At 42.0% G+C, this 23,468-nt stretch overlaps 1 protein-coding gene across 3 annotated transcripts in view; it reads left to right on the forward strand.

The window, feature by feature from the left end:
- SOAT1 (sterol O-acyltransferase 1) overlaps positions 1-23,468 on the forward strand; it is a 72,562-nt gene that overhangs the window by 2,983 nt on the left and 46,111 nt on the right. Inside the window, exons 1-2 of one of the 3 annotated variants that reach the window (XM_032862598.1) lie at positions 5,859-5,876; positions 11,393-11,518. The exons of 1 other annotated variant lie outside the window; for it this stretch is intronic. In XM_032862598.1, coding sequence (XP_032718489.1) covers positions 11,401-11,518 — 118 coding nt within the window. In that variant the 5' untranslated portion in view covers positions 5,859-5,876; positions 11,393-11,400. Of the gene's footprint in view, positions 1-5,858; positions 5,877-11,392; positions 11,519-23,468 lie in introns of those variants that run through there. One more of the 3 variants, XM_032862597.1, reaches the window with a different exon arrangement.

The raw sequence follows: 23,468 nt of genomic DNA on the forward strand, positions 1-23,468 counted from the left end.
CGAATGAATGGACTTGAGCCACCCAGGGCCCCTTATGTTGCTTTCTTAAGGCAAATAGATATTGTCACACTGAACATGACAGAACCAATGCATAGATTGTAATCTTTGTATGTTGTATTTTAAAATAGCTCTCTGATCAGATTTATGTCACCTTGAGTGAAAATGTTTCCATTGCCACTTACTGGCTGTGTGACTTTGGACAGGCTTTATAGTGTTTCTGAATCTTTTGCGTCTTTTAAAATGCAAATGTTAAATGCGATCCGTTGTGCACATGCCCTTTTCCCCAGTACTGTAAATGTTACTGGATTAGTAAACATGAGTTCCTGCTTCCTTTATTGCTAGACCTTCTGAGAGACTGGTCTTATGATCACTGTTTTTACTTCCTCAACTCATTTTGCAACCCAGTCCAATATATTTCTTTGTCCTTCTTCCTGAAACAGATTGTACAAGTAAAGTAAATTGTAGCTATTAATGTCCCCAAATTGTGAAATATTCTAGGTCCCACCTCCTGTTTTAGTTTTCTCCTTCCTTTTTTTTTTTTTGTCTAACTTGAATTTTCCATGATATTGATCAGATTAGTTCTTGAATCTTTTAACTGGCTTTATGACATTGCTTGCTCATAGTTTTCCTCTAATCTCTCCTAGGCCTTGGGTTTTCACTGTTGTTTAAGTGCCTTGTACTATTGGGAAAATTACTTAACCTCTAATATGGGAAGATAGTATCTACTGCATAGGTTGTTGTGAGAATTGAATGAGCCATAGTATTTACTAGGGAAATGTTAGCTTTATTATTTCCTAGCTATTTCTTGATTTATGGTCTCTCCCTAGGAGATTTCCTTCCTGTGCCTTGGCCTTAGTGGACACTGATGTGTCCAAATCTTTGTCTTTAGTCCAGACTTGCACATTCACCTGTCTGCTTTTTCATTATCACTTGGCTGACCCACAGACACATCAGACTGAACTTAACCTATTCCTTGAACTTACCTATTCCTTTTTCCATCTGTAGTTACTTAGCTTGATGGCACACCCATAACCTTTGTCAACTAAGGTTTCTAACAGAGTTCGAAAACTCTGGATCTGTATTTCCAAATGCCTCTGGATATAGCCACCTGGATATCCTAGACACCTCAACCTAATGCTTGTAAATTTATCTCCCTTACCTCTAATTTGTTCGTGAAATCATTTGTTCATTTAATAATTACATGCCATTTGAGCCCTATTTCAGGTCCTTTTGTGCGTGTGTGCTAATTGTCCTTGCCATTCTCTCATTCTCCACATTGTTGCCTCAATTATCTTACTAAAAGACAAATATCAAGTCACCCTCTTGTTTATTTTTTCTATATTTTATAAAGTTTTTTTTTAAGGGAGCACCTGGGTGGCTCAGTGGGTTAAGCCTCTGCCTTAGGCTCAGATCATGATCTCGGGGTCCTGGGATCTAGTCCAGCATGGAACTCTCCGCTCAGCAGGGAGCCTGTTCCTCCTCTCTCTCTTCCTGCCTCTCTGCCTGCTTGTGATCTCTGTCTGTCAAATAAATAAATTCTTTAAAAAAAAAAAAAAAAAGTTTGTTTATTTATTTATTTATTTATTTTTTTTACGTAATCTCAGCACCCAACGTGGAGCTCGAGCTCACAACCCCAAGATCAAGAGTATGATCAAGATCAAGGACTGAAAAAAAAATAAAAATAAAAAATCAAGGACTGAACCTGCCAGGCGCCCCTGTCCTCTTGTTTTTTAAACTCTGCAGCTCCCTGTTTGTGTGAAGTTGCAAATATCTTCTAATCAGTTCCGAGGGTCCTTGACCTTTTGTCATGCCCTTCCGTGTATCCTGTGGAATTCGTGTTCCTTCTCTGTTAAGATTTAACCTAGATTTTACTTTATTTAGGAAACCTTTCCTAGGCACCAGTCTTGTAATTCCTTAATACCCTGTACATCTCAGTTATAGTTCCGTAATACCAATTTCAGCTCTCATGTTAAAATTATGTTTTTGTCTTTTACCCACTAGAATTTCACTCTTCGAGGGCAAAGGCTGTTATGTAGTCATTTTTGTATCCCAGGGCTTGGTACTGTAGTAGACCTCCATAAAATATTTGAAATAGTGAATCTGTCACCAAGGTCTGTACTTAGGTTTTTCATAAAGTGCTCTCTCCGTCCCATCCTGTTTTGATACCTAGAAACTTCATTTCTTCTTTGAACTCTGGCTGGAATATCACCTCTTCGATGAGGACTTGTTTGACTTCCCTAAATAGTTTGTTATACTGTATGTGTGTGTGTGCGCACGCAACCAGTGTGGTGGGGGTTGACCTCTCTATTACACAACACATTTATCTGGTATCATTGTAGAAAGAGGTGCTTAATCTACATGAATTTTCACATACTTGACATGTGCCTTTGAAGTGTCAGAACTTAATTTCAGTTCAAATTACAAAGTTTTTTTCCTGCCTTCTAAGTTCATTTTATTTATTTTAAAGATTTTATTTATTTGGCAGAGAGAGACACAGCGAGAGAGGGAACACAAGCAGGAGAGAGGGAGAGGGAGAAGCAGGCTTCCCGCTGAGCAGGGAGCCTGATGCGGGGCTGATTGGGATCATGACCTGAGCCAAAGGCAGACCCTTAACCCACTGAGCCACCCAGGCACCCCCCCCCTGCCTTCAAAGTTTAAACCAGCATAGCCTTTTTAAGGTGCCAGGGTCATTTGAGCATGAACTTTCAAGGTCTAATTTGATACACTGATGTTTTATGGGCTTTATAAGAAACATAACCCTTGTGGTCCTTCATTGAAAGACTTACTCTTGCTCTCTCTCTTTAATGTTTATTTCTACTTTTAAAGTTTTTTTTTTTTTTTTTTTTTCCTTGGATGCCTGCGTGGTTCTGGTTAAGCGGCCACCTTCTGCTTAGGTCTTCATCCCTGGGGTCCTGGGATAGAGTCCCACATTGGGCTCCCTGCCCGGCTGGGTGCCTGCTTCTCCTTCTGCCTGCCGCTCCCCCTGCTTGTGTGCTCCCACTGTCTTTCTCTCTCTGACAAATAAATAAATAAAATCTTAAAAAAAAAAAAAAAGTTTTCTTTCTTTACTGTTGTCTAGAGTTAGACCTCTGGCAGCCACTGCCTTTTTCTGTTTGAAGATGCTGATGGGATTACCTCCCTCTTAGGGTTATTGTTAGGATTAAAGGAGGGAATGTACACGAAGGTTTTTTTTTTTTTTTAAGATTTTATTTATTTATTTGACAGACATAGATCACAAGCAGGCAGAGAGGCAGGCAGAGAGAGGGAGAGAGGGAAGCAGGCTCATTGCTGAGCAGAGAGTCCGATGTGGGGCTCGATCCCAGGACCCTGAGATCATGACCTGAGCTGAAAGGAGAGGCTTTAACCCACTGAGCCACCCAGGTGCCCCTACATAAAGGTCTTATGAGAGAGTATAGCAAATAGTTAAGTACTCACTAAAGGGAACTCACTAACAATTCTTAATGTTTTTTTAATTATTTGAACCATTTCAGGAGAACAGTCTCTCAAGTTTGAGAGAATTTTCCAATGGAGTAAAGGGCATAGCATTTGTCAGCAAATTGTTGTTCAGAGTCTCTTAGGCAACCTAAGTTTAGAATTGGGTCCTGAATAGCAGATGTCAATGAGAAGTCTGAAACTCTAGAGCAGAGCACCTGTGTGTGTGTGTATAAAAAAATTGAAATCCCAGGCTAGGCAAATGTCCTCATAAACTGTTTTATATTTATCTTTTAGCATTAATAGGTAAAGTTAGAAATAAAAGTGAGTATCATTTCAGCTCTCATGTTCTTCATGGACATGTGAAGGACCATTGTTTCATTCCTTTAACATAGGTGAAAATGCTTGGTAACACTTTATCCACTTACTAAAGGTGTATTAAGTACAGAGTGTTCCGGGCATGGTTCTAGATACTTGGAGAAAATAATGAACAAGACAGAATTGTACTTTTCATGGGGATTCTAGTCTGTGGGGTTGGTAGACAATAAATGTGATAATGTGCTGGGCAGTAAGGGTTCTGAAGAAAAATAAAGCAAAGTAAGGGATAAGAGAGGTGCAAAGAGTGTTTAGTCAGGGTAGAGAGGGGAGTCCCTGAGGAGGGGGTGTTAGAGCAGAGAACTTGGATGAAGTGAAGGAGAAAGCCTTGAGAGTCTGGGGGACATATTCCAGACAGAGGAAATAGCAAAGACCTGTGAGTAGGAATGAGCTGGCTTGTCCAATACACAGCAGAAGGCCAAAGTAATTAGACCAGAGCAAGTGAGAAGAGTTGTGGGAAGTGATGGTGTGGGGGAGGGGCTGGGAGGTGAGTGGCAGATCACGGAAGAGTTACTAGACCATGGTGAGCACTTAGAACAAAATCTACCCTTTGGGGCACCTGGGTGGCTCAGTGGGCTAAGCGACTTTGCTTTCGGCTCAGGTCATGATCCCAGGGCTCTGGGGTAGAGGCCTGCGACCTGCATTGGGCTCTCTGCTCAGCAGTGAGCCTGCTTCCCCTTCTCTCTGCCTGCTTCTCTGCCTACTTGTGATCTCTTTCTCTGTGAAATAAATAACATCTTAAAAAAAAAATCCACCCATTGGAGGGTTTTGATCAGGGGGTGACTTGCTCTGACTTACCTTAGAAGGATTAGTCTGGGTGCTGTGTTAAAAAGTAGAGCAGAAGGGAGAAAATGAAGACAGACCAGTTAGGAGGCTGCTACTGTGAGACGGGACCACACTTAGACTCAGGAAAAGTGGTGGATATAGTGAGAAGGCGTCACAATTGGGGATTTATTTTGAAGGTAGAGTAAGATGGACTAGCTTTTGGATTGGATAAGGGGAGGTAAAGAATTAAGGATGACTCCTGGGTTTTTAAAAAAATCTGGGCGGAATGACTGCTAGTCCCATTAACTGAGATGGAGAAGACTGCGAGAATGGAATTGAAGGGAACATCAGTGGTTCAGTTGCTGGGAATCAGAATTATGGTCATGGTACAGTTGTTGGTTAACAGTAAGTTCTAGGGGAAGGTATAATTGGGACATAAGAAGAGTTTGTTGGGGGCAGAAGTCAAGGAGCTGGGAGGCCAGGGTATTGGATGGATCTTTGTACATGGGTGTTGAAGTTAAAGAAGTGTAGAGAAATTAGTGGTAGGGAGAGAGGCAGGGGGACTGAGTGAGGTTCAGATGTTCCCTCATAATCTTATGAGTCACACGATCTGATGATCTGATGATCTAAGGACTTGCTCAAAATTGAGTTGAGCTGTTTGTTTTTTTTTTTTAAAGATTTATTTCTTTACTCCAGAGAGAGAGAGGGAGCAAGCATGAGAGAGATAGCAAGCGTGAGAGCATGGGTTGGAGGGGCAGAGACAGAGGGAGAAGGAGAGAGAAACCCAAGTAGATTTTGCTCTGAGCAAAGAGCCTGATGAAGGGCTTGATTTCACAAGCCTGAGATCATGACTTAAGCTTAAACCAAGAGTCAGACGCCTAACCAACTGTGCCACTCAGGTGACCCAGGGTGAATCATTTTAAGTAATTTGTCCTTCCTAACATCTGTATGTATGACAATAATAAAATGTAATATTTTCTTGGAAGCCACATGGTGTTTGAGCTGCATTTGAGAAGGTGTATAAATATGGCCCTTTATTTACCTTCATCTAGTACATCATAAAAGCAAACAGTAGAATTTAAGGGATGGTATGGTTTAATGTTTGACCACCACTTAGCATACAGGAGGTAGATACGTAGGTATCAGATTACTTGGTTAGTTTTGCAAACTTGGTTGTTAGTAATGATGACACTTCAGGGTATATTGTCTCTTTTGTTATAGCTTCCTGTAGTAGTATTTATCTTCATGTTTTAGATGAGGAAACAAACTCACCAGAGGCTGGCGGATATACCAAGGACACTGCGGTATGACAGAGCAGGGGTGTAAACTAGCTTCTAGTGTTTGGATACCAAATCTGGTGCCTTTGGAATTCTCACTTCCTGCAAAGTAGAGGATATTGGGCCAAAGAAGTTAGTATTCACTTTAAAAAAGTAGATTTAAACTATGGTGGTGTAATTGTACAGACTCAGTACCTGCGTTTTAGCTTTTTTGTTTGTTTTAAAGATTTTATTTATTTATTTGACAGACAGATCACAAGTAGGCAGACAGGCAGGCAGAGAAAGAGGAGGAAGCAGGCTCCCTGCTGAGCAGAGAGCCCGCTCTGGAGCTGGATCCCAGGACCCTGAGATCATGACCTGAGCCCAAGGCAGAGGCTTTAACCCACTGAGCCACCCAGGCGCCCCTGTTTGTTTTTTAAAGAATTTTTATTTATTGGACAAAGAGAGAGCACGCCTGAGAGCCTGCACAAGCAGGCAGAATAACAGGCAGAGGGAGAAGGAGAAGCAGGCTCCCCGCTGAGCAACGAGACTGAGGCTTCCTAGGACCCTGGGAACATGACCTGAGTCAAACGCAGACACTCAACTGACTGAGCCACCCAGGCGCCCCTGCGTTTTAGCTTTTGAAAGAAGGCTTCCTTCTCTAGACTGGTTGCTCCTCTCATCACCAAGAATTCGATTGTTTTCATTATTCTATAGGATACCCAGGCTTAAATTTTTGGGGGGAGGCTGTTAAATACCATTTAGTTGTCAAACTTGTTTCATTAAGTTTTTGTGTTTGTTTTTTTTTAAAGATTTTTTTTATTTGATTTTATTTGACAGACGGAGATCAGAAGTAGGCAGAAAGGCAAGCAGAGAGAGAGGAAGGGAAGCAGGCTCCCTGCTGAACAGAGAGCCCGATGGGCTCCATCCCAGGACCCTGGGATTGCGACCTGAGCCGAAGGCAAAGGCTTTAACCCACTGAGCCACCCAGGCGCCCCGTTTTTTTTTTTTTTTTTTTTTTTAAGATTTTATTTATTTATTTGACAGAGATCACAGTAGACAGAGGCAGGCAGAGAGAGAGAGAGAGGGAAGCAGGCTCCCTGTTGAGCAGAGAGCCCGATGTGGGACTCGATCCCAGAACCCTGAGATCATGACCTGAGCCGAAGGCAGTGGCTTAACCTACTGAGCCACTCAGGTGCCCTGTTTTTTTTTTTTTTTTTTTTTTTTTTTTAAATACTTAATTTATTTGAGGGAGAAAGAGAAGCAGACTCCCTGCTGAACAGGGAGTCCTGATATGGGACTCGATCCCAGAACCCTGGGGCAAAGGCAGACACTTGATGGACTGAGCAACCCAGGTGCCCCTTTTATTAAGTATTTTTTTCACCTTTTTTAAAGTAGGCTCCACAACTCGAATGAAACTTGAAGCAGGACCTGAATTCACGACCCTGAGATCAAGACCTGAGCTGAGACCAAGAGTTGGATGCTCAAACCGACTGAGCCACCCAGGTGCCCCATTTATTAGTGCTTTTAATCAACAGGGATAATCAACATGATACAGTATCAGCCAAAAGCAAAGTAACATTGTTATAGTCACCTTGTACAACTTAACTTTATGTGATAAAATGTGTAATTATTTCAGTTGCTGAAATATTTTAAGTTTTTGCATAGCCTTAAAAGTCTAGGGACCTCTTCTCGCCCCCAATTAAGAACAATTCTCTTAGGTCTTGATGAGTAGGATACAGGGAGCTCTTCATAGTAAAGATGACGTTCGTTGTCATCCTCCCAGCATCTGTTTTCCTCCTGATCCTCTGTGAGGAGCACAGTATCCTGTTGGAATAACTAGTTGCTCTGTACTCCTGCATGCCTGTCACGCTCCAGGTGCTCCCTTTCTAGATTTGAGGGTTAGGGTTAGGTTATTGTTCCTGTCTTGGAGAAGCTGATGCTTAGTGTAAGAGGCAGATGGTGTCACTGAGTGTCGTGGTGTCATAGGATACAGAGTACAGTGGGACCGCAGAGAAGGGGGTGATGTGAGAGATGGTGCTCAAAGAAACCTTAGCACAGGAGGTCATTCAAGGTCATCTGGTCATCACAGGCCAGGCTCTGGAATTTCTGGGGTCTGGTTTTGGATCTCAGTTCTGCCTTTGGAGAATTAGGTGATTTGGGCAAGTTAAGTTCCTCTAAACCGTATTAGCCTCCTGTAAAATGAGGCTAATACCTGCCTCCTAAGGTTGTAAAGATTGGAAACATAAAGGACTTGGCAGTACAGCATCTGGTAGGTACATAATAGCTGCTCATTAAATCAAAGCTCTGTTGTTACTGTTGTTGTTCCTATTGCTGCTGCTGTGACCCTCACTCACTTTGATGGATGGGTAGGGTTAGAGGAATAAAGGGCAGAGGACAAACAGCTTTCTAGAGATAGGAAAGAATATATGGAGAGACATGGTGACCAAAGATAGTATTTAGGGAATAAAATAACATATCTTACTTACAGATTATGTTGAGAATAAAATACATGTGAAATACATAAACATGCAAAAGTATAGTACCCTTCACGTCCCTGTTTAGATGCCAGGAAAAAAAAAAAAAGTACAGCCCTTACTTTTAAATTCCACATTACCCCTTTATAATTCCTTCGTTTTTAAAACATCTTGGTTCTTTTTTTGCATCTTTATATCTCTGTTGTTTTCTTCCCTGATTTCTTCTCTACTTCTTGATGTCTTACTTTGAGGCATCCCCCAGAGTTTAGTTGTCTGTTGTCACTTCTCTTTTCTGTTGGAGAGATTAGATGCTCTTCGGGCTTCCTCTGTCACTGTTACACAAAGCACTTTTAACTTCATCAGTGGCCCTGACCTCTTTCCTAGGTTCCTTTAAATTGTCTCCTACTGGTCTCCTAAAATTTTGACCTGATCCATAATTCTGTCTCATTTGTTTGATTTCTGAAAAAAACAGAAGAGAAATGATCTAGATTAGTCAGATGTTTACATTGCTAAGGAATGATGCTTAAGAAAACAATCAGACTCCCCATGTACTACATTTCATACTGGAAAGGATTTTTTTTTTTAAGATTTTATTTATTTATTTGACAGAGATCACAAGTAGGCAGAGAGACAGGCAGAGGGAGAGGAAGGGAAGCAGGCTCCCCACCAAGCAGAGAGCCCAACAGGGGGTTCAATCTCAGGATGCCTAGGATCATGACCTGAGCTAAAGGCAGAGGCCTCAACCCACTGAGCCACCCAGGCGCCCCTGGAAACGACATTTTAAAAGTGTAGAAAGGCCATTAATATTAGAATTTAAAAATATGGAGCTTTAAAAATTATGTAGTGTGGACTTCATTGCTTTTCTTTTTGCCTGAGACTAATGAATATCTAGTAAAATACTATACTGTGTTGATATCAATCTGCCTAAAGTTTGACTGTGGTCGTATTTTTCAGTGCTTAGAATGGCTCGCTGTTGCCTAACTAAAAAAACAAAACAAAACAAAACCCCTCCTTTCTTAGGCCTTTAGAGTTTAACTCTGGCTCTCCTTTCTAGTCTTTTCCCTTATCACATTTCTCTGTTACCAACTTAAAAAAAATTCAGAAAGTGTATGGTGTTTGTGGTTTGGATCTGACCCAGGTTCAAATATGGGCCTGTGTGGTCTTGGGCAAGTTACTGTCAAGAGAAGAAAAGCAGCCCTTGGCATCCCAGAGCTGTGCTGGTACTGTCAGCTGGCCTTGATGTTGTTGTGAGCTAGCCTGGCACCTAACATCTGGGTCTTGGTGTTCTTGTGTTGAACACAAACAATTTCACTGAATATCAGCATCAGACAAGGCTACTCTCTAACCGTGATGGATCAAGACAAAAACAAGAGCATCCCATAATCATGTCTTGACCTAGACAAAACATGAACATTGTCCAACTCACAAAATACACAACATCCCTCTCTCTAGGCTATGATGTGAATGATTATTGCTGTTCTACTGGTTACAGCTTTAGCCTCAGTAAAGAGAGTTGTTGATATATCCAGTTGTAGAATTGTTCCCACTTTCTGATAGTACCCAACCAGAGTGAACCCCTGCTGCTTTGGACTCTTACAAAAAAATCACCTAGACAATTCCCAAATACTCAGTAAGTCATTTTTGATATTCTGGAATTCCTCATAGTTTCCCTTGGTGCGTGTTCTTAATAAATTCAACTTGTTCAGCTATAAGTATGTTCCTGGTTTGTGGGCAGAGGGCCTTGACAGTAACAATTTGAGCCTTACTTGTTTTAATATGTGAACTGGGATTAATAACATCTTTTTTGGCAGAGTTACTGAAGATTAGGTGAGAAAATGTAAAGCACCCAGCAGAGTCCTCCAACTTTGAGCTGCTCAACAAAAGCTTGTTTCCTGTCCTCTAGTAAAGTACTCTGATCAGTCATGGTCCCCTGGCAGGGCTTGGAAGGACCTTGTTTTAACCCTTTCTCATCCGTGGAGCACTCTGTTCTCATCCTTCAGGACTCAGTTCGGATACCTTTTCTGTGAAACCTTTACCATCTCTTCATGAGCTCTTTTGTCTGAACTTCAGGTATTGTTTTTACCATTGACTTGCCTATTAATTCTACTCTATTTTGTGGCATCTTTGTACTTACCTTCTGTTATCTAATTTTTTTTTTTTTTAAGATTTGTTTATTTATTTGTGGGGGCGCAGAGAGACTCAAGCAGACTCCCTGCTGACTGTGAGCCTGAATTGGGGCTCAGCCTCCCAACCCAACCTGGAGATCATGACATGAGCTGAAACCAAGAGTTTGACACGTGACCAGCTGTGCCACCCAGGCACCCCTTCTTATCTGAATTTTTCATGTACTATGCCTTGTTTAACGAAATTGTTCTCTAGGGATGGGGGCTTTGTTTAAACAAGGACCTTTGAAACCAGTTGTTTTGTAAGGACTCATTTATTTGAATTTGTTACAGTATGTTAGAAAATGCTTAAACATGATTAAATTAAAACAAAAGGAAGAGAAGCATCATTTGTCACTTCCCGTGAATATGGTGATAGTGTGACGTTTGCCTAAGCCAGGTACTTCAGAGTGAAGGGGAGCAAATAACACCACCCCAAAATGTGCCGCTTTGGCATATTATTTTGAGTCAAAGTTAACTTAAGAACATCCGTTGCATGAGGATGCTCTGAGCCTCCCTTGTCTTTCTGAAAATAGGAGGTAAATCTCCCATGTGAAACATACCCTCCTTGTACCAGGAGAGTAGAGGACATGCCTATCACCAGGCATAAGGAATTTAGGGCTGAGAAGGCTGTTTAACAAACGTTAAACAGCTTTCTTCAGTGATTTACTACCCCAAGTCCAAATCTCTTTGTCTTAATAGTTAATTCTTCACACATTTATTATTTCTTTGTCTGGAAAGATAGCAGTGTTGCCTGCTTTGATCCCACATTTTTATGGGCTCCCCTACATATGAAATTAAATGTGTTTTTCCCCTGTTAATCTGTCTTAGGTCACTCTGATTGTCAGACCAGCCCAGCACCCGAGAAAGGAAGAAAGGAAAAGTTCTCCTCTCTTACAAAAGCTTTTTATATTTTCCTTCCTAGACAGTACAATGGTGGGCGAAGAGAAGACGTCTCTAAGAAAACGGCTGTCAGAGTCCAGGGAAAATTCTGAGGAAGATGAAGACCAGAGAAGCCCTTCAAGGGGGTCCCTGGAGACAGCTAGTAATGGTGAGGCTTTTAATTTTTTTCCTCCTGGTATTTAACTTTTGTTAACTTTAGTCAGTAAATACGTAGGATGTGAAGTAATTTTTATAATTTTATAGTGAAGATTGCTGAGGACACTGCAGAGGACATGCTTCACTTCTGTTGACTCAGGGACCTTGCTGACAGGGGATGACTGCTTATCTGCTCTCTTGATAACTCCAAGGACCATCGTTGTGTCATGTCCCGCGCAGCAAAATGGCCTAGACCTGGGTACTCAGAGGAGGTCTCCTCACACATGGCCTTGCTGGGGGCTGTCTGCACAGTGGCCGCCTCACCAGGCCTCAGGGCTTAGGGTTGTCCTCCAGCCTCTTGGCCGAGTGCTGGTCCATGTTTTCCTTGAGTTGTGAGCATGTGGTAGCCCAGCACTGCCTTGTAGCCAGCGTGGCTCTGCCCGGGGTGGTTGAGGACCATCACCTGTGCCACAGCATGGGCAGCCTCCACGGAGCAGTCGTTCCTGCTGTCTCTTGGACACATGCTTTGTGTCGGAGTCCACGTTGTCATCAGGCAGGGCCTCCGGCAGGCCTGTGGGGCATCATCACAGACTAGAGCTTGGGTGGGGACAAGGTGACCACCCTCTCATATTTTGGGCAGCTAGTCTCCACTCAGCCCACAGGCATGGGGCCAGTGTTCCCGATCTTGTACATTCCGTGCAGAGCCAGCCTTAGGGGCTTGTCGACTGGGTGGGGGGCAGAGTCCAGAGACTTCTAGCAGAGTCACCTGGTGATGTTTCATTTACCCTCTTGACCTTCCAGCCAGGGCACATTGTTGCTGTGCCAGCCTGAGATGGGCACAGTGGCCACAGTGACCATGTTGTAGCCAATCTTCTTGAGGCAGGTGCTCACTTCTAGTGATCTGGAGGCACATGGTGCTGGAGGTAGGCTCGGCAACGTCCCTCTCGTTGATGGCCACCCTGAGATGTAAACTGCTTCAGGCCCAGCATGTAGGCCCCAGTGCATGTTCACAGGTCTGCCTTTCTTAGAGATGCCTGCTTCTAACTTGAGCATGCTGCTGCCATGATGAGCATGGCACACTTGGCCTTGGATATCCAGTGACCGCATTCTTTTTTTTTTTTTTTTTTTAAGAATTTTATTTTTATTTATTTGACAGAGATCATAGGTAGGCAGAGAGGCAGGCAGAGAGAGGGGGCAAGCAGGATCCCTGCTGAGCAGAGAGCCCAATGCAGGGCCCAATCCCAGGACCCTGAAATCATGACCTGGGCTGAAAGCAGAGGCTTAACCCACTGAGCCACCCAGGCACCCCCATTGATCACATTCTTGATGGATTCCCTGGGGCCTGGAGCATTGATGGTGGTGATATCATGGTGGTTAGTCTTTTGACTTCCACAGGGAGGTAGGAGTAGTGATGCCACGCTTGCTTTCCACCTTCAGCTTGTCCAGCACCTGGGTGTATTTGAAGGGGCCCTTGCCCATCACTGCTCTCCGCCTTTGAACGTCTCAGTGGTTCCTTTATCAGTGCTCCCCTGCTTGTAGATGAGCTAGATCCCTGGTTGGGGGCGGGGCGAGGAGGGGGAATTAGAGGAGTCCACATGGCTAAGGATAACGATACTGATAGGGTCTTTGCCCATGGGGATAGGTTGATTAGTGCTCTAAAGAACCAGCAGCAAACTCGATTCAGAGATCAGCAAGAGCTCAGCAACTGTGGGAGAGACTTGTAATATTTTTGAGGTGAGTTAATGAAAGAAGAACAAATTCAGTGTTTTTTAGAGTAGGAATTGCCATCTCTTTAGCTCTCTTTATTATAGGTGGGTTTGCTGGCAGTGTGAAGGTACAGAGGTGAAAAATACATTGATAAAGAGAATAGAAAGGAACATTTTGATTTAAGTGCTGGTCACAGCAGCATTATGCTGGTGACACTGGAGTGTAAGTTGCTGCATGTGTCAGATCAGAGGTGAGCTTTATTGATGTAAGTGGAATTTGCAATGTGTACTTAAAGATTTATATACATAAAATTTCCTATATCTGGTAACAAAGAAATTAGAAAATAAGCCTTTCTTGTTAATGAATTCAGTGAACTTTTTTGGGGTATGTACTATGTTTTATTTTTAAAAATACTTTATTTATTTATTTGGCAAAGAGACAGCGAGAGAGGGAACACAAGCAGGGAGAGTGGGAGAGCGAGAAGGAGAAGCAGGCTTCCTGCGAAGCAGGGAGCCTCGTGTAGGGCTGGATCTCAGGACCCTGGGATCATGATCTGAGCTGAAGGCAGACACTTAACGACTGAGCCATCCAGGCACCCTGGTACTATGTTTTAGACACCATTCATCTGTTTATTTATTCCTTCAACCACTTAACTTACCAGTGATTCCTGGTGCCCTGCTAGGTGCTGGGTGTAGTGATGTATGTGTGTGTTTGCCCTCGGAGTTCCAGGTTAAGTGAATGAGAATCCCACCCCCAATTAACGTAATTATATTACTACAAATAAGTGGTACTAATTACTCCTGGGAGTTGTAAGGAGCATAGTGAGACTAATTAGTGGGGTACCTAACTTAATTAAGTACAGGGCTATAAATCTTGGGGGAGGGAGAGATAAGGGAGTTTTACTAGTTCTTCTATCCAAGTTTGCTTAACACACAAATACAAAGAGTACGACACAGTGCTTGTTGTTAAGGTCAAGGCTTAATGCTTGAGATTGATAGACCTGTAAGCACAACTCCAGCTGATGTCACCTCTTGCATCAGCCTATTTATTTTTGCAATGACATTTGTATAGGTTTGATTTCAAGACGGATTTGAAATTTGAGCCTTGTTTGGTTAACAAATAGGGATGGAACTGAGACAGGTTGTCTTCGGCATTGTGAGGTGTCCTACATGGAGAAACGTGCTTTGCTTTTCCTACTTAAATCTAATTGTAAATACAGCAGCTGGATCCCACCAGGAATATAAATGTTGCTGCTTACATTTGCATTACATCGTTAAGCTCTTCATTAGCTACTTATGAAATATTTATTTTGTGTATTTTTAGTTTTAATATGTTAAAAAATGGGAAATTTGTATATAAGGATGAGTCCACATTGAGTAGAAACCTTCCCTTTTTGTGATCCTGGGACTGGGTGATAATCCATGTTGTCTGTCTTGGGAGACAGAAAAATCCCTTTTTGTTGAAACTTTCTGTCACCAGATGCAGTTTTCTCTTTATGTTGCATTTTGTAAAAATCTTTAAAATTACTCTAATTTCTGCATATTTTCAGTACTTCTTACTGTCTTAAGTTTTAAACATTTCAAGTTCTACTGCAGGTATTAAAAATTGAATTGCTGAGCTTAAAGCAAGAAGTATGACCTCCTTGGTTTTAATGCTGATCTGAAAATAGAGTGTGTTCTCCACTTGAATTAACATTTGTTCACTTTGGGGAAGAAGCAGATGGGTAAAATTGTGGCCTTTGAGAGCAAGCCATGCCATTCAGTGTGGTCCACCAACCAGGACTAGGGTCATCTGCACCATTGGTAGAACTTGGTAGAATGCCTCACCTCACCTTTACTGAATAAGGTTTTATTTTAATAAGCTTTCCAGGTGATATGTAGGTTCAAGTCTGAGGCACAATTCTTAGAGGGGCAGTTCTCAATTGGTGTGTGCATTGGAGTCCTCCAGAAGAATGGAACCAGTAGGATGTATACAGATACATAGAAAGATTGGCTCAGGTGGAGGCTAAGAAGTCCCACAATCTTCTGTGTACAGGTGGGAGTCCCAGGGAAGCCAGTGTGTAGTTCCAGCCCAAATCCGAAGTCTTCAGAGGCCAATGGCATAAGACTCACTCCAAGGCCTGAGAACCAGGGAAGGAGGAGAAGACAGATGTCCCAGTTTACTCCAGAGCACAAATTTGCCCTTCCTCTATATTTTGTTCTACTGTGCCAGCCCTCCAGCCGTGGGGAGAGTGATCTTTACTGAGACGGATTCAAAAGCTTATCTTTTCTGGAAACACCCTTAACGCCTAGATTCTATTCTATCAGCCATCTGGGCATTACTTACCCCAGTCAAGTTGACACATAAAATTAGCTTATAGAATGAAAATAATTCATCAAACAAAAACAGCTTATTAGACCCCATTATAGTTGTACTCAATCAGAATCTCAGGGAAGGGGTCCCAGGAATGTTAAGTTTGAAAGGTTGCTCGGTAATAGTGACTGGCATTGTCGTTGAAACCCACTGTTACCAAGAGCTTACACCTGTCTTGTAACACGTCATTTTGACATTGCTCTAAGGATTTATTCATTACACTCCACTTAGTGTAATTCTTGAATTCTTACCCTGCATTCAGAATTCTAGTAAGCTATGGATGTGATGATGTTATGCTCAGTTTAGCCTCACAGGTTATCTGTGTCCAGCCTAATTCTTTATAGTGCCCCCTTACATTCTCAGAGGTGGACCAGTTTATTTCAGAAAGTGTCACCCAACTTCTGGGTTATTGAATTAATAGTGACCATTACTGTCACTTTATAGTATTCATATATCTTTATATGTGAATATATATAAAGTATCTTTAGTTTATCCAGTGCCTATCAGGTGAAATTATGATTAATTAGCTTTTTTGTATTTTGTGGCATGTTTGAAATACCCCTTCTGAAGATAAAAACTTTATGCCTAAATTTAAAAAATATTACCATTACCTGATTTTAAAAGTAATACATACTCATTTAAAAAAAGTGTTACTGTGCCATCATGTACCTTCAGTTAAAGTGTTCAGCTAGTTCAAAGTACATGGAAGAGGATAAACAAGAAAGCAGAAGTGACTCAAAATTCTGTAATGGAAAAATGAGTATGTGTTGTCCAGACATTTCATTTCCATAAATTACTAACATCTTACATAAATAGAATACTTTTTAAGTTTAGTAACTGGGATCCCAAGAACCCCATGATAGACATCTTTCCATTGTCAAGTAGTAAATAGATGAGTGGCTATAAAGTATTTGATATGTGTCATACTTGTTTCCCTGATGAATATTTTTTCTGCTATAAACAAATGCTAATGAACATATTTACATATTTCTCAGATGCCTAAGGTAGAATTGCAGGTTTAAGTTGTTATTTTAAAATAAGTATTTTGAAATACTGTACTGGGTTGCAGCATTTACCTTACATTCTATTAATTTATCGTTCCTTGTTTTTGGTGTTACTGTGTCCAAATTTTAAAAATCTTACTTTTCCCTTACTACTACTTTTCATGACAGTATAACCAGCTTTTTTTTTGTTGTTGTTGTTGCTTTTACTCTCTGATTTGCATTTCTTGTAATATGCTGTGTAATGGTTTTTCTAAGAAGTATATAGAAATGATGGCCCTGTATAACTTAAGAGAAAAAGCTAATAACATTTAGAATCTTATCCAGACCCAGTATTAGCTCTGCCATTTACCAGTTCTGTCTTTTTTTTTTTTTTTTTTTTTTTTTTTAACGATTCTATTTATTTGACAGAGAGTGAGCACACAAGCAGGGGAGCTGTAGAGAGAGAGGGAGAAGCAGGCTCTTGGTGAAGCAGAGGGAGTGCCCTCTTTTTTTTTTTTTTTTTTTTAAGATTTATTTTTTTAGGGGCGCCTGTGTGGCTCAGTCGTTAGGCGTCTGCTTTCAGCTTGGGTCATGATCCTGGGGTCATGGGATCGAGCCCAGCATCAGGCTCCCTGCTCTGCTTCTCCCTCTCCCATGCCCTCTGCTTGTGTTCCCTCTCTCATTGTGTCTTTCTCTGCCAAATAAACGAAATCTTTAAAAAAAAAAATGTATTCATTTATTTGAGAGAGAGAGCATGTGCACATGAACGGGGGAGGGCAGAGGGGGAGGGAGAGAGACTCTCAAGCAGACATAATGCTGAGCATGGAGCCCGTCCCATGACCCCAAGATCGTGACCTGAGCTGAAACCAAGAGTTGGCACCTCAGCTGACTGAGCCACCCATTCGCCCACCAGTTCTGCCTTTATGCTGAATGTGGAAACATGATTTGAGTAGAGCTTGGTCTAGGTTCTTTTTTCTTTTTCTCATTTTCATCTCTTCTCTTCTTTCCTACTCCCTCCTCCTTACAGCTCTTTCTCCTCTTCCTTTTTGCTTCTATTCCTCCTAATTTTTTATTGATACAATTCATATACCATAAAATTCAGTAATATTTTATTCTAATTTTTAAAAATTGTATTTATTTATTTGACACAGAGAGAACACAAGTAGGAGGAGAGGCAGGCAGAGGGAGAAGGAGAAGCAGGCTCTCCACTGAGTAGGGAGCCTGACATAGGACTCAATCCTAGGACCCTGGGATCATGACTTGAGCCAAAGGCAGCCACTTAAGCAACTGAGCCACTGAGGTGCCCCAAATTCACTAATATTTTAAATGTTTTTTTTTTTTTAAAGATTTTATTTATTTATTAGACAGTGCAAGCAGAGGGAGCAGCAGAGACCGTGAGAAGCAGACTCCCTGCTGAGTAGGGAGTCCGATGTGGGGCTTGATCCTAGGACCCTGGGATCATGACCTGAGCTGAAGGCAAATGCTTAACTGACCAAGCCACCCAGGCGCCCTTCACTAGTATTTTATTTATTTATTTTTTTTTTTAAAGATTTTATTTATTTATTTGACAGAGAGAGACCACAGAGAAGCAGGCGGGGGCTGGGGGCGGGGAAGCAGGCTCCCCACTGAACAGAGAGCCTGAAGTGGGGCTCAATCCCAAGACCCTGAGATCATGACCTGAGCAGAAGGCAGAGGCTTCACGCACTGAGCCATCCAGGTGCCCCTTCACTAGTATTTTAAAGGATACAATTCAGTGGTTGCAAATATGTTTACACCGTTGTACAGCCATCATCGCTACTTGCTTCTAGAACTTTTATATCCCTCCCCAGAGAGGAACTCTGTTCTTGTAATAGTCATTCTCCATTCTCCCTTCTCTCAGCCCTGGCAACTACTAATCTATTTCCTGTCACTTTGGATTTGCCAGTTGTGGGCATTTCATACAAAAGGAATTCTAGAATATGTGATGTTTTGTGTCTGACTTCTCACTTAGCATAATGTTCTCCATGTTTTAGCAGGTATTAATACTTGATTCTTTCTGAAGCCTGAGCATTATTCCATTGTATGGATAAACCTTTGTTCAGCTGTTTATTAGCTGATGAATATTTGATTATTTGGGTTATTTAAAGTTTTTGGCTCTTAGGAATCCTATTGCTGTGAATATTCATGTATAAGCTTTGTGTGAACTAATGATTTTACTTGGGTATATACTTAGAAGTGGGTTGTTGAGGCACATGGTGTATTAATGTTTAACTTTTTTTTTAAGTGAAGATACAGGAAAAGCTCTTAAGAGTGAGAGAGGGGTCCTGACAGGACCTTTAGGGTTGGTCTTTTATAGAAAGCTAACCAGGGAACATAAACTGTTTTAGCATCTCTGTTGATACCACCATTGAGCAAGGACTAGCGATGACCCCTTCAGTGGCCCACCTTCCACCTCCTGTCTGGTTGTTCTTTGTTGGTCATAGGTGATTATCATAAAAGACGCCCCCCGCCCCCCACACCTAGGGCAGGGTGGTCCCCACATCTTTGGTTTCCCTACACCTCACATTTTTGGGATTTCTGTGAGCCTGATCACATAGCTCCTTATCTGTCTCTCCCTACCTAGCCCCCCGTCCTTTACCCATTCCTCTCCCTGCAGCGGTAACCCTAACTATCGTTAGGGAATAGGACAAGGAGTACTCTGGCTGCTTCCTGCTGAAAAGGGGTAGTGGGCTGTATGGCAGGTAGACTCTATCTATCCAGGGTTCAGTCCGGGGGCCCACCAGATGGCTCCAGGGGGATCCTGATAGGCAGCAAACGGTACATGCACCAGTACATGCAAAGGATGGACAGAAAACAAATTTTAGGCCCAAAATTACGGTCACATCCCTTAGATAAGATATCCCCAGTTACCAATTTTGTCAAATAGATCAGTGGATATTTTGATCTTAACTGATCACATATGTCCCCTTTTAATTGGGACACCTTGCAGGAGTTAACTGTAATGTTAAAACATATGTGAGGAAATTTTTCACACCCCAGATGGTCTACAGTAGTGCAGTCAAGAGTGGTGTAGTTCTCGAGAAGTCCTTCTCTGACTTCATTTAATTCTTGGCTTGAGTGCATCTATTGCCTGGGTATTATTGTTTAGAGTCCTGCTGAGCAAGCATCCTGTTTGTTTGTTTTATATTGCAGTTCTCAGTTAAGTCCCAGAAAGCCCATGGTGAGCTTTGAGACTCTTACTGCCAGGAGGGCTGTTGTATGCATAGTTAAAGCCTTTGTTTGCAATTGTAGGTCAGTAGAGGTGGCTTCCAGGATAAATGACTATGAGGGATGAAACCATCAAGAAGCCCTTTTTGTTTGAGGTCCAGCCTGAACAATATCCTGATTACAAGGAATCACTAGCAAATGCGAGAAGACTTGTCTCAGGAGATGAGGGCATCCCCAAGTGCATTATCCTATCTAATCATAAAGAAAGTGGGGCCTCCATTATCTCCATGGGGTACCCTCTGACTTTTTTTTTTTTTAAGATTTTATTTATTTGACAGAGATCACAAGTAGGCAGAGAAGCAGACAGAGAGAGAGGAAGGGAAGCAGGATTCCTGCTGAGCAGAGAGCCCGATGTGGGGCTTGATCCCAGGACTCTGGGATCATGACCTGAGCGGAAGGCAGAGGCTTTAACCCACTGAGCCACCCAGGCACCCCTCCACCCTGACATTTTAAAAGAGCAATTTTGTCATCCCAGCCACATAGATTTGGTCAGGGTGATAGCTGAGTTATACAGTTTTTGGGGAATCTATCCCATTTCCCAGTTCAAGTAATCATATGCCCATGGGGTCCTCTTATCCCCACAGAATAACAAGCAAGGATATTGTCTATACATGACCTACTGTGGCAATGTCTCTGAAGTTTACCTCAAGTTGTCTAGCATAGGCAAACAACATTCAAAGACAATCAGAACGAAAATTTAGCATCTCGCAAAGGTGTGTTATTGAAACATTTTCTCTCTGTAATAACCCTCATTTCCAGAGATAACCAAATAAGACTAATTTATTTGAAAAAGGAGTCCAGTTTTAACAAATGGTGTCAATTATTTACATAAGCTCAGCAAGAATGATCATACAGAACTTTTAGAATCTGCTTTGCTAGAACTTTATTATAAGCAATCTCTAGGTAGAACTTTTAGTAGCCTCTCCAGGCCAGAAGCCAAGCTCAGTACTTGCCATCAGACATGCCTGCAGGACCTGTAGATGTGGGTGAATTCCTTTTCACAAGGTCCCCAAAGTATCCTGAGGTTCCTGCACCTGCCAGGAAGTGACATTCTTTACTCACCTGGTGAGGCTGCTGGGCACTTTGTAAGTAATGTATCAGGCCAACAGTTCAAGGGGCTTTATGGTTCCAGGTTTCATAAAGTCATTCTTAGTTCCTCAGAGCTGTCTGGTCATATTTGAGTCCATTCCTGTCTCTCTCAGATATGACATTCAGACAAAGCCTTGGTAAAATTTAACCAATGTTTCCAGTGGTGCCCTGTTATAAGGAGATGGGGTCCTTATTGAACTTATGCAAATGACTATGATTGCCATGGAAGAGAGAGTACTTATTGAGATCTTTTGAATTTCAGAGGGTTCAGGTAGAGAAAAGTTAAGTGCTTTAATTTGTTTACAAATGAATACTTCGTTACTTTCTGAAAGTTGTAGATATCTTAAAAGTTTCCTTGATTTTGGAGAGCAAACATTAGAGAACCAGCAGTGTTTTAACCAAGAGTTCCAAAAAAGCATAATCATTTTTTTCCCCGATTCACGTAGTCCCATGTTACAATTCTTTTTTAATGTTTTTTTTTAAGATTTTATTTATTTATTTGACAGAGATCACAAGTAGGCAGAGAGGCAGGCAGAGAGAGAGAAGGAAGCAGGCTCCCCGCTGAGCAGAGAGCCCGATGCGGGGCTCAATCCCAGGACCCCGAGATCATGACCCAAGCCGAAGACAGAGGCTTAACCCACTGAGCCACCCAGGCGCCCCACTATTCTTTTTTTTTTTTTTCTTCACCCTATCCCTAAATGTGATGGTATTAGGAGGTGGGATTTTTTTTTTTTTTTAATTTCTTTATTTATTTGACAGAGAAATCACAAGTAGGCAGAGAGGCAGGCAGAGAGAGGGGGAAGCAGGCTCCCCGCTGAGCAGAGAACCTGATGCGGGGCTTGATCCCAGGACCCTGAGACCATGACCTGAGCCAAAGGCAGAGGCTTAATCCACTGACCCACCCAGGCGCCCCACCCATTTCAGTTTTGATCTACTGAATATCTGTATTTGTCCTAAAGTCCTTTTTATGAACCTCCTTGAAGATGAAACTCCTTTTGCAAGAGAATAAGAAAGTTATAAATGACAGAAATTGAGAATGGACATGGTTAAAGATCTGATGAGAGGTTACAACATAGCTTGCAAAGCAATCTGGTTATTTCTGTGCCACTAACCCTTCAGTAGCTATAATATGGAGTGATAATGACCTTATGCCAGAATGTACCATACCAAACAAACAAGCGTAATTAGTCAAAGAGACGTAGCTCATGATTTAACTCTTGGGGAAGTTTGTTAAGACCTTAGAAAGGCACGTGAGTAAAGAGGATTGGGGATCATCAAAGACCTGATAAAGGAAAACCACAGTTCTTCTGCGCAGACAAAAAAGAGAAAATAGCTTTTTATGTTTTATCAAGAGCACCAACAATTCAAGAAAACTTAGTCTTTTTAAGATGGACTTTCAGTCTTATACCAATGTACTTTAAAATCCTTTTATTTTAATTTTAGTCCATCCTCACTGCGCCTAAAATTCCCTTCGAAAGTTTCCCCTTCACAAACCTACAACTATTTTTTGCGTTCAGATTTTGTCCCAAGCCATTTGTCTCCAAATAACCATCTGTTTAGGACAAAATTAACTTACTTCTTTTTCCTTCAACAAAAGTGGATTCCCATTCTTTATATCTTTCTTACATACCTCCTACTTTTCTGCATACAGAATTGTTTTGCACTCTTAGAAATCTCAGTCTCCGGTGAAGACTAAGTAGTAACCAGTTGTGAACTGTCGCACCAGAATTCTTCAGATGGCAAACTTATGAACCAGTTAAGCACAAAATGTGTTTGCCAGCAGATTTAAATACCCTTAGTTTCTTTGCAATAAGTAATCAAAAGCACAAACCCACATCCAATAAGCAATGATTTAGCAATTACTCTATTTGAAAAAGACCTAGATGTCCAATGAATTCAATCCCAAAGACTTTGAAACCTGTTTTAACAATTCCCTATAAGAACTTTGATGGGACAATTAACCATCATTTTAGTCATCTTTTTGCTAACACATTGCAACAGAAAGAACATGAGCATACTTGACCTTCAGCAAACCTTGGCAGAATAAAAGTTTCACATTTAATGCTGATAACTTTTTTTTTCACTTTTTTTTTTGAAAGATTTTATTTATTTATTTGACAGATCACAAGTGGGCAGAGAGAGGGGGGAAGCAGGCTCCCCGCTGAGCAGAGAGCCCGACTCGGGGCTCAATCCCAGGACCCCGAGATCATGACCCGAGCTGAAGGCAGAGGCTTAACCCACTGAGCCACCCAGGTGCCCCTAATGCTGATAACTTTAAAGACGTCTCTGTCCTGGGGCACCTGGGTGGCTCAGTGGGTTAGGTAGTCCATGTCAGGCTGGAGAAGACAGGGAACTTCCTGCAACAGAGTTTGCCAGCTGCTGGGGAATGTTCCTTAGAGTCCCTGTCCTGAGGTAGACAAGCCACAGTTGGCTCCACTTAACAGCCATTAACCTGGGAAATGAGGAAGAAGCCCCCACATCTATCAGGAAGAAGAATGAGAGAGACAGTCAGCATCCCCCACCCCGCCGCCACGAAGGGCCTAGCAAAGTTTCTTCCAGCAACCTGGTTTTACTTGGAGGAGGCCC

This window comes from Lontra canadensis, unplaced genomic scaffold (genome assembly GCF_010015895.1).
Source record: "Lontra canadensis isolate GAN:19392208 unplaced genomic scaffold, GSC_riverotter_1.0 scaffold24, whole genome shotgun sequence".
Classification (NCBI taxonomy): domain Eukaryota; kingdom Metazoa; phylum Chordata; class Mammalia; order Carnivora; family Mustelidae; genus Lontra; species Lontra canadensis.